This window comes from Rhagoletis pomonella, unplaced genomic scaffold (assembly GCF_013731165.1).
Source record: "Rhagoletis pomonella isolate Grant_MI unplaced genomic scaffold, Rhpom_1.0 Rhpom_scaffold_00009, whole genome shotgun sequence".
Classification (NCBI taxonomy): Eukaryota; Metazoa; Arthropoda; class Insecta; order Diptera; family Tephritidae; genus Rhagoletis; species Rhagoletis pomonella.
This window is the reverse complement of record NW_023458563.1, coordinates 14,779,299-14,790,590: the sequence shown is the minus strand read 5'-3', so window position 1 is coordinate 14,790,590 and position 11,292 is coordinate 14,779,299. Positions and strand designations below refer to the sequence as shown.

General features: G+C 35.8%; 1 protein-coding gene across 1 annotated transcript in view; it reads right to left on the bottom strand.

Moving 5' to 3' along the window:
- Positions 1-1,122: 1,122 nt before the first annotated feature.
- Positions 1,123-11,292, bottom strand: part of LOC118745418 (sodium- and chloride-dependent GABA transporter 1) — a 422,900-nt gene continuing 412,730 nt past the window's right edge. Inside the window, exon 9 of the mRNA XM_036478870.1 lies at positions 1,123-1,415. Within this exon, the coding sequence (XP_036334763.1) occupies positions 1,123-1,415 (293 nt within the window). The remainder of the gene's footprint in view (positions 1,416-11,292) is intronic.

Sequence of the window (11,292 nt, the reverse complement as noted above, 5' to 3'; positions counted from 1 at the left end):
GGCATTTTGTGTACAAATGTACAAATCGTGTGATCCCTGCTTTAATAAGAATATTGACTTGCTAGTATCGGAACTATTTCTTGCACGTTATCGGCGCCAGTGACTCATTCGCAATCGTATGCTGCGAATGCCGCATTATACTAAAGCCAGGCTTTCGACATAAGCTACTATTCCTTACGAACACGGATGTATAAAACAATTTCAGAGAACAGTAGAACCACCTTTAAACTATGTTCACATTACAGCATAAATTACTTTGTTTCGATCAAATTACTTCACATAATCCAAGTACGTTCACATTTTCTTTCATAATTTCGATAGATATATGATTAACACGTGTACGTAGGAGTGTGTGGTTTGTACTTGAATTAAAAAAAGAAATGGTTGCATACTCTAGGCATTTTCTTAAATTTCCTCAACAGAAGGGGCTAAAATAAATTAAAAATCTTTACTTTCTTCATTTGGTTCTTGATTTATGATAAATTATCTAATGTCTATTTAATTTATTGATAGATTTTACAAAGCGAAATTACTTGACTTCAGCATGATTTGCTTATCAATTACAAATATGCCATAAATTACGATAATGTGAACATGCTTTTACTTACTTGCAACTGCTCTGGAAAACAGAGCACACATTAGGGGTATTCTCCAAATCTTGCAAAGACATTGCACGTAGCACGGATTGCACGGATTGCATAAATTGCAAACACACAACAAGAAAATTCATGGGAAACAACATTTCCTATCGCTGCAAAATATGCAACGTCGAAACCCATGTATATATTTTGCAAAATAGCATAGCAAGATAATAGCGACCCTGTGCTAGTTGTTTTGTTGTTGGAATTGCTACATATTTCTCTCATTCCTCTCATCTCGCTCACTTAATTTTTTTTTGCTGTCTCTTGTTATTGTATTTGATACATAATTTCGCTGCTTGCTCCCCATGCATGCTACCACTTTGCAATGGGGTGTTCTCGTACTCTTCGAAATTTGGAATAGTATTTTTGCATTTCGTGCAATCCGTGCATCGTGCAAGACTTCGAGAATACCCCTATTGTGAGTATAAATAAGTGTTTGACGCGCATTTCCACGAATATGCGCAATTCCGTAAGTAATACGCTAAATTTTCCACTCACTCATGTACAAACATAACATAAATATACTGACCTGTGATATACACGTAAGTCCCACTAGATAACTAAGCGTGCAGACTACAGCTATGAATATTTCTTTGCGCTTCCGCAACAGTTGTGGCCACTCGTCAATAATGGCAGTAATGAAGCCTTCCATAGTACAAAACTGTGAATCGAGACCAATTAGAAGAAGCATAAAGAAGAATAAACACGACCATAGTGGTGAGCCAGGAAGTTGTAACACAGCCGAAGGATACACCAAAAATGCCAGTCCCGGACCTACGATGCACCAACAAGATAATGGCGAAAGAGGAAAAGTAAAGAATATTAGATTTAGGTTTCCTTCGTTCAAGAAAAATCTGCAAATATAGATGTGTGGCAAATTTTTAAATCTTTTGTGTTGTTTATATTTCATTCATACTTATTCTTTATCAAGTGGAATACTTTTCTCTTCTAAATATGTTTACGTTTTGAATGTAGTACGACTAGTTTTGATAAACGTAACTATTATTTACATATATAAAATGAGTTACTAGTACGTCTTAACCAATTAAAATCTGCCCACCTATCTCTCGGTATACCAATTCTTTAGGTTATTGTTTTTGGTAAGTAATATGAGAATTTGCTATATAGTTAACTCAGCTCAAACTAGGAGAGTTTGTCCACCTTCATTCCTTCTCCACCTCCTTCCACTGCTATCACCAGCGGCAACCATTATGAATACTTTCTAGGCTCTTCAAGCCAGATATGAATCAGGGACCTATCTAATATTCAACACTCCTAGCGCCGTCTCATCAGATCCTGCCATCGTCCACGCGTCTGCGCTATATACGTGTGATTTTCATTCCTCGAGAGAGCGCTATGTGTTTCAGCAGTTCACAGAGTCCACGGCGGTATTCTACTTGTGTATCAAGAGACTACGTGTTGCAATAGATACTTCATCTTGTACTCGTTCTCCCTCCAGTCCTATTTACTTTTTTTGTACGACGAACCTCTGCGCGACCTACCTCCCGCCCAACTGACCTAGGGACGCGTCTGAAGAATGGCGGCTATGTTAGTAGGTCGGCGACCGAAGACAGCAACAATTCGGATTGTTCTCATTAAGGTCTAGAAATCGGTTTGGGCCGATACGCCTGTTGTACATCCCGAGTGCAGACAGGTCCTTCTGCCCTTGGTCCGTCCATTGTCTTCGTGTGCGCCCTTTATTTCGGTGTCTACCGATGGATGTCGAATGGAAGGATATTTTCACTGGAGCCCCGTTATCCATGCGTACAACATGACCAAGCCCGTGCAGTCGTTGAATTTTTATTCACACAACTATGTAGGTATTAGCGATGCCAATCCCGCGATTTCGGTGTTTGTTAGGTCCCGAAAATCCTTGGATTTGCTTGCCTTAATCGCTGAACACAAATCTGTAGTCCGTCTTGATCCACCCCGTCAGAATTTTGTTGTAACCTCAAAAAACATGGCGAACATAATGTGACAAATTGGCTGTCAAAGTTACCAAATCTAAAAACAAAATTTTTTTCTTTAATTTGACTGATTTAACTGACTTCATGTTCGTAATCAGCGGGCCCAAGTACCCCTGGATACCAAGATAAAAGTAAATCCATTAATATTTAAAAAAATAAGGTCCCTCACGTAAAGTCCGTCACGTGTTTAGAATAAAACAACTGACGTGATGGAGCAAAACGGACTTAAGATATGTACGTGTTCAAAAGAATAAAGCTTAGTAGCTTGATAGATCGCCCGGTATCCAAAGCACTTCGTTCGAGAAGAGGCCTTTGAATAACTCCGCCCAGCCAAAGGTCATATGGTCAGCTGACAACTTGGTCTGACGCTTTATGAAATATAAGGTGTGTGGGCAGGGATTTAGGCGAGAAAGATAAGCAAGTAGCTTTCGGGGATGAATCGCCGCTCGAATTAACAAAAGTATTATTGTGACTTTGTAGTAGTTGGGTGCTCACAACAGAGGATGGAAAAACACAAACGACTTGACGTAAGTACAGCCGGATTACCTCACCAGCGGCATGTATTTATGTCTCCTTTCTTATAAGGCGCTTCAATTGTTTGTCGGTTTGGGCCGATACCAAACAGCTTCGCCAATAGCCTCTTTATCTTTGCGAAGTTGTTCCAGTTGATCATAGAAGTGCACACAAGTCCCTCTTGTCTTGATACTCCTATTATGGTCGTTCGCGCCATTGCGTTTATTGTTACCCAAAGGATGCCGAGTCGGAGTATGTTTTCAATGTAGCGTCACGGCCATAAAATTTTTTCTCTACGCTGCCCAGGTTTTGCGCTATATAAAACGGACGGGTATCATGAGGGATTTGTAGAGCGTGATTTTTGTAAGCCGAGAGGTAGCTCTGCTTTTTAATTGCCTTCCCTTCCCATAGTTTTGACAAATATCGCTAATTTGGGAAAAATCTACGTAAATATTGAAAAATATGGATACCCATATACGTATGTACATTAGGATGGTCCAAAAACAGTAAAGTCGGAATTATAATGCTCTTACCCCCTAAGATTGTTCTATATCGAAAAAAGTATATCGCTCAAAGCGCTCACAGTTTTCCATGTATTTTTATATGGGAAAAATAAAATTTTTTGTAGAAATCGTATAGAATTCTTGAAAATCAATATTTTTCGATCGGAAAACTCTGGTTCTCTTCAAGAGACTTTCAGTAATAATACCAAATTGTTTATTTAACCATTTTTTAATACTAACGATTTTTTATTGGTCGCTGCATTGCAGTTTTCGGGGTTTTTGTGGGGTTTTGGCGGACCTATAAATTATAGTTCCGATGAAAAATGGTTAAATAAACAATTGGGTAATATAATAGGGAATCTCCTGCAGATAAACAGAGTTTTCTGGTAGAAAATATTGATTTTCAACTATTCTATACCATTTCTACGAAAAGTTGTTTTTTCCCCATATAAAATACATGGAAAACTTTAGGCGCCTTAAGCGACCTCGAAATATTTTTTGATTTCAAAATAAACAAATTAGGGTATTTTTTCGGTATGGAACAATCCTACGGGGTGAGATCATAAAAGTTCCGACTTTACCTTTTCAAAGCATTTTTGGACCACCCTAATGTACATATGCATATATTGCACGAAATACTAAGTTTTGGTTGGGCGCCTAAAAAAAATATTTTTTTTTACATTCACACTAAATAAGGTAATAATATCCCTTCTCTAGTTTTTTATTCGGTCTACACAGTGTTGCCATTTCAGCGATTTTCCCATTAGATCTAGCGACTTTATTTTATACTTAGTGGTAAATTTTGGTGACTAGCGACACTTTATTGTTTATTTAGGAGCTCTTAGCCAGCATTTAGCGATTTTATTCATAATATCTCTGGTCCAATACTTTTCGTGTAAAATCCTGTAAAAATGTCAAACATCAAAATTACTCTCTGAAGTGAGAGTAAAAAGTGAGTACCAACCAAAAAGTACGTGAACAAAAAAAGCATTTCTCATATAAAAAGTCAACAGCTGATCGCTTGACAAGTTTCAAGATTTTACCAGAAGAAAAAGTTCATGCAACTTCATTCTCCACACAACTCTCCAAACATCACTCTCATTTACAGGATTTTGGAGTACGGGAACATTTTTCCTGTAACTTCTTGCAAGTTCGTGTAAAAACCTATAATTTCATGGAGTACTGAATCAGAGCAATTGATCGCAATTCTTTACATTTACATTTGCACTGCAAAAAATCGATGAGACTGAAACGCTGTTTGCTAATTTTTTAACGTTTAATTTTTTCGCATTTTCAACTTTACGTCAAATGTTTGTATTTAATTTGACACCACAACAGCATATGCCTCTTTATTTACTTTTTTTTAAACATGCAAATAAGTTTTACAAAACTCCAACAAGCTCAACAGTCACGAAAACGAAGACGACATCCGTATGACCAATTTCGAAACCTTTGGATTTATCGAAATCAAAGCTATCTACTAATAAGGGTTTATTTAGTGCCATCAAATCAAAACGTTGCACAGTGCCGCCTAAGTGGGCGAAAATCGAAAAATTCGTTATCAGCAATGTGAACTTGTTTGGTATTTTTATAAAGACAATTTATCCACTAAAAAGAATTAAACAGACATTGTTCTAAAAATTTAATTATATGTCGCCAGGAAGCCACTAAAGTCAACAAATTTTATACTAAGAATTTTAATAAGAGCATAGCCATGCGTAAGATCTTCACAGAAAAAAATGTCAAAAATACATTCTTTGAAATAAAATGTTGGTTTGACTTTTCTTGTTTCCATATTAGATAGTAGAGAATTACAGGAATTAAAATTTAGTAAATTAAATTTAACCACAGAAAACCAATTTTTTTAAACAAAATTTCAAAAAATGCTAAATTTTAATGGAATGAATAAAAAATATATGTAAAAATAGGTTGTTTTTTATTATTTTATTAAATAGTACGGGTTTTTAGCGTTCAAAAGAAGAAATAAAAACCAGCTCATTTTTTGCACTTTCTGAAGTAATGCGTTTTTCGCTAATGCATAAAATGATTTTTTTATTTTTTGCCAGTGCCTTGAGATCTGTACGATTCGTTTCATTATCAAAAATGACCTGTGGACAATAGAAGGTTTATTTTTTTTTAAGAGTTGCCACCTGTTAAGAAATTATATTGTTTAAAAATTAGATAAAATTTTTTTATAAGTTAAATGAATTATTAAGAGATGGGTATCAATCGAAATGTATATTAACTACATGCATGCTGTTTAAAAATCAAATTCCACTTGAACTAAAGGAATTAGGTAATTGAAATAGATAGGTATCACCATAAGGGAGTCAGACGAAAGAGGTTTAAGAAGGCTTTAGCTTAAAAATATTGTGAATAGGGTTGCCACCTAAAATAAAAAACTTTATTACACGTCTACAGGCCAAGCCCTGTCATTTGACACCTCACTTTTGAAAATAGAACGAACTATATGTAAATACTAGAGGTATACGCCGCCGAGCCACGCCGCCGCCGCCGCCGTTTTTCGTCATTACTCACGCGCCGCCGCCGAGTTACGAAAATATCGGCGCGACGGCGGCGGCGGCGGCGTTCGGCGCCTAAGGAATTTTGTACAAAATTTTCATGAAATGCATCGCTTGAAGGAACTACTACTACAGAATATACAACAATTTTTTCAATACCACAACAATATTCCTTTTTTAAATATTACTGCAACAACAAGAAAGTTGTCACACACCAAAAGACTTTAACGATAATATCTCAGAAAGCAGTTTTAACAGAAGTGCCCTTATTGCATCTAGCTCCTCGATTATTGGAGATAAAACAAAAACGAATTGATGTTCTTGTGTATTTTTTTCTTTAATAAAGAGTTGAATATTTTTTAAACAGATTTTAAATAAGTAAGTTATTTTATTCCGGTGTCCCACAGACGTATACAAGTTCTAGGTGGCTGTGTGAAAACTATGTTAGCATTCACAAGTGGTGGGCAAACCCCAGAAAGGTTTTGCTCCATCGCATCGCAATGTTTTCTACACAGGGTTAAAGTTCCCCCTTATTGATGGAAATTAGTAGTATTTTTCATTACCCTCGGTTATCCTTAGGAAAATTTGGCACTTAATATTTTAGTGGAAATTTTAACCATCTATAAGTCATTTTTTAAACAGAAAAGGCCTGTTCTGCTGGGAGTTGATGGGTAAAACTGTTGGAAAATAGTAGACCAGCCTAGTTTTCAATCTATAACCCGCAAAAAATCGTAAGAACCCCGTAATTAAACATAACGGTAGATAAGGTGTTTTCAGAAATTTATTAATAGCGAAATAAATTACTCCAATAACTTAACTTTTTAATTTTTTTTTTTATTTCTTTAAATTTAATTTTATAGAGAACCATGTATGTATGTATATTTCTTTATGTATTTATTAGTTTCAGTCTACAGAACTAGTTTCTTACAGACTAGTGAAGATTCTAGTTGAATATTGTAAACAATTTACTCTTAAATCTATCAATACTTAAGTTAAAATCGATAACACTAGAATATGTATTGCACAATTCAATGCATCTAGCAGTTGGTTCATTTTTGGCATAATTCGTGGTATGCAGAGCAACAACCAATAGCCTTTTGTTTCTTAAATTACGCGGGGGATTATATAATATGAGCAAATTTGTTAAATAAGCGCAATGTATGTGCCCATTTATTATTTTATAAATAAATATAATGAAGAAGTAATCTGTTATTTCCTTCAAAGACTGCAGACCCAGCAATTTCCGTCTGCCAATATAGGGAGGAACATAACCTTGCCAGGGCAACTTGCAAATAGCGAATTTGGTGAAAATCTTTTGAACTCTTTCTATTTTGATCGAGTCCACTTCATAATATGGACTCCATATTATAGAACAGTATTCCGGACGGCTTCTTACTAAAGGATTTTAAAGTTACTGGATCTCTGAACTCTTGAGTATTGTGCCTAATAAAGCCTATCATTGAGAACGATTTAGATACAATATAGTTAACGTGTTTTGTAAACGCGAGTTTGGAGTCAAAAATAATGCCCAAATCTTTTATTTCAGTGCTCCGCTTTATAACGCAACCATCTAATTTATAGTCAAAATGTATATCACTACTAGACTGCCTCGAGAACGTAACTACACTACATCTACCTAACAAACAGTTTAATGTACACCACTGCTGAAATTCATCTAGATCGAGCTAAAGACGATTACAATCTGATAGATCACGCACAACTGAAAAAAGTTTAACATCATCTGCAAACATCAGGCAGTTTGCAAAATTAAAACAGTTAAGCAAGTCGTTTATAAATAGAATAAACAAGAGTGGTCCACAATGCGTGACCTGTGGTATGCCCGACCATGCATTAACTGTCACTTGAGATGTTGTTGGCCCAATTTTCACAAGTAACTTTCTTTGCGTTAGGCCCTCTTCTGTTCACCCATCCATCAGCGCCAGGCACTCAAAATTTTAATTCAAGTAGGAAGTAACAATATTTAAATTTAAAACTAATTTAATAATGAAATAAGTAGAATTATAATCTGAATTGACAAGCCGAATGCCCAACGCTGACGAGATGGCATGATAAGATTAGTAGCCTCATGGCTCTTATGGGCAGTAGCGCCGTTACAGTAGCGTTTACAGATGCGCCGGCGTCGCCGCCGCCGCCGATTATTTTTGAAGTTGACCACTTCGCCGCCGCAGAGCCTGTCGGCGTAAACCTCTAGTACATACCTATGTAAAAGCCACAAGAACCCAAATTTTCAACTTCAAACTGCATTTACAGTGAAAGTATGAAAGCTATCCAAAAACAAATTACATTTGTGAATTTAGCGTCCTCAATTTTACTAAGTGCCGAATTTTCATTTAAACCCGTCCATAATTCTGTTTTTGCCCACATTTTATATGGAAGGGAAGCACTGTGCGCTGGTTATAAAAGCACATAGCGCTGTTCCTGATTTGATTTTATTAAAGAGTAGATTTGTTTTTGTTTAAAAATTTATTGTTTTTTATAAACGTATAAATAAAACTTAACTTCTAAATTATAAAAGAAACTATTTTTTCATGAGAGTTTACAGAATTGAAAGGACTTAGAGGGATTCTAGCGATTTTTCTTTATAAATCTGGCGGGACGGCAAAACAATTAATGGAAACAGAGGGTTAGAGGGTTAGTGCCATTTTCAAAAATCAAACGGTAAAAAGTTACGTGGAAAAACAGGTAAACTTAGCTAAACTTTGATAATTCAGAATCACTACTTTATTATTTTATAATCTAATCTATGAATGGCAAACCTACGTGTACTATATTTTTATAATACTTATATACTTATTTTATAAAAAAAATTTCTTTTGAAAAATAACCAACAGATATAGCGATTTGGACCATATAACGCAACTATGCAGAATCACCAAAATCAAAAGCTCTGGAGATATGCCCATATATGCGCTTAACTATGTCCATGCCGTTAAAAAGCCCGCACAGTTCGGTATTCCATCTTCTTTGCTACTCATCGCCCACGCGAACAGGGCCATAGGTCTTGTGAAGAATAGTTCTCTCGAAAGCCCCCATCTCAGAATTTTCATCTTTGCTCGACGTCGCCGGACGGGCATGATGAGAGATTTATAGAGCGTTATTTTTGTTCGTCGAGAAAGGGCTCTGCTTTTCAATTGCCTACCGAACTCAAAGTATCATCTGTTGGCAATAATTATTCTTCGCTTGATTTCCAGGCTGACGTTGTTTTTAGTGGTTATGCTAGCGGGGCCTTTTTATCTGTTGCCACCAGCAGCATTGTGCATTTGCTATTTATGATGCCGCTGCGATTCAGATGGGCAGCCCATATTAGTGTTGAGAAACTATCAATAGTGTATACATTCGATAGTTTCGATAGTGATAGTGCAAAATATTCCATAGTGTCGGTCGCTGTGGCGTAGTGGTAAGCAGTGCGCGCTTCCACTCCGCAGCACCTGGGTTCAAGCCCTGGTCAAAGCAACATCGCAAAAAATGTATAGAAAAAAGATTTTTTCTTAACAGCGGTCGTCCCTCGGCAGGCAATGGCAAATTGTAGGTCCCTGCGATTTGTGTGACAACATCTAAGCGCACGCCACAAGTCGGAGGAGAAAAGCTCGGCCAAAACAGTAAGCACAAATCTACTATTATTATTATTATCGATACTATCGAAGGCTTGTTTCCACGTTGTCAAATTCAATGGCTTTTCTCGTCAAATATGTGAAAACACATTGTCAGATGCAACTTTAAAACGGGTTCTCGCTTGACTTAGATCAGAACAGATCTTCAGTCATGTACATGTCCAGCTAAATGGGCCACCTGTCCGGTTTTTGCTCATAAACAAAATAAAATAAAGATTATTTGTTTAAAAAAAAGTTCACAACATAGAACTTGTGTAAAACAAAAAGAGATCGAGTATTTCAATAACACATTTTATAAAAAAAACATGTTATTTGTATATTTGGGCAAACAGGATAAGAGTACCCTTTGCCAAGTCCAGTTGGAACTGTGAATTTTGGAAGCCACATTATTAAAAAACTAGTGCTCCGGAAATTTAAATATTGTGCTAAATTAAAATCTAGTCTTTTAACTACACATGTGAGTTGAAATATTTTGATTTCAATCGCGCGTTTTCATGTAATAAACCAAAATAAGTGTGCAAATACCAAAGGGTACCCTTTGCTATGTCCAGTTGCCACTGTGAATTTTGGAAGCCGCATTATTAAAAAAACTAGTACTCCGGAAATTTAAATATTATTGCTAAATTAAAACTTAGTCTTTTAGCTACACATGTGAGTTGAAATATTTTGATTTCAATCGCGCGTTTTCATGTAATAAAACAAAATAACCTAGCTTCCATTAGGCTTATTAAGATTTCTACCTGGTTCTTATTTGTTGTTTTGGACCTAAAATGAAAAGTTTAAACATTTTATTACACCAAATTTCCTTTAAATTGTAATTAACTTACATTTTTGTAGCAGTTCCCTTTTAAAATACCGGTGAAAATTCTCCCAGAATAATGAAATCAATTCTCCTCCTTTTTGACATTCGTAATACCTACTACATTTTCCCTTTTTCGAAGATCGCTTAGAATAGGAGAATAGGGAAAAGAGGAAAAATCCTCAGGGAATTTTTATTCATGATAGGAGGAAAGAGGAATGAGGAAAAATTCCTAGGGAGTTTCTATTCAGAATCGGGCTGATTATCTACTCATGGATGAGAGCTACCACCTTTTAAAAAATCAAATTCAATGGTATTTAGGGAGATATTTATTTGAAAATGGTATTAAAAAATGGAGGTCAAGAGGCTTAAAAACGCTGTACTTCGAATATGTTTTGAAAAGTCAAATTTAGATTAATTTTACGCAAGCTATCTCAAGAATTAAAATATGGTTTTCTAACGAAATATTGTTAAGAAACCTTTAGTTTAAAAGTTTTGAATATTATTTAAGTCTTTCGCAAGGGTTGCCACCTTTTTAAAAATTAAATTCAATTATTCCAAATTAAATATTACAGTAAAAAGCGCGCAATGGTTCTGGCGGTTGATTTATCGGTGGGGATTTGAGATTTACCCTTGCATAAGTCAGCCCTGGTGTCCCGGAATGAAACAATTTATTTAATTTATATTCAAGAATGCATCTTTGTTTATGTGGCTT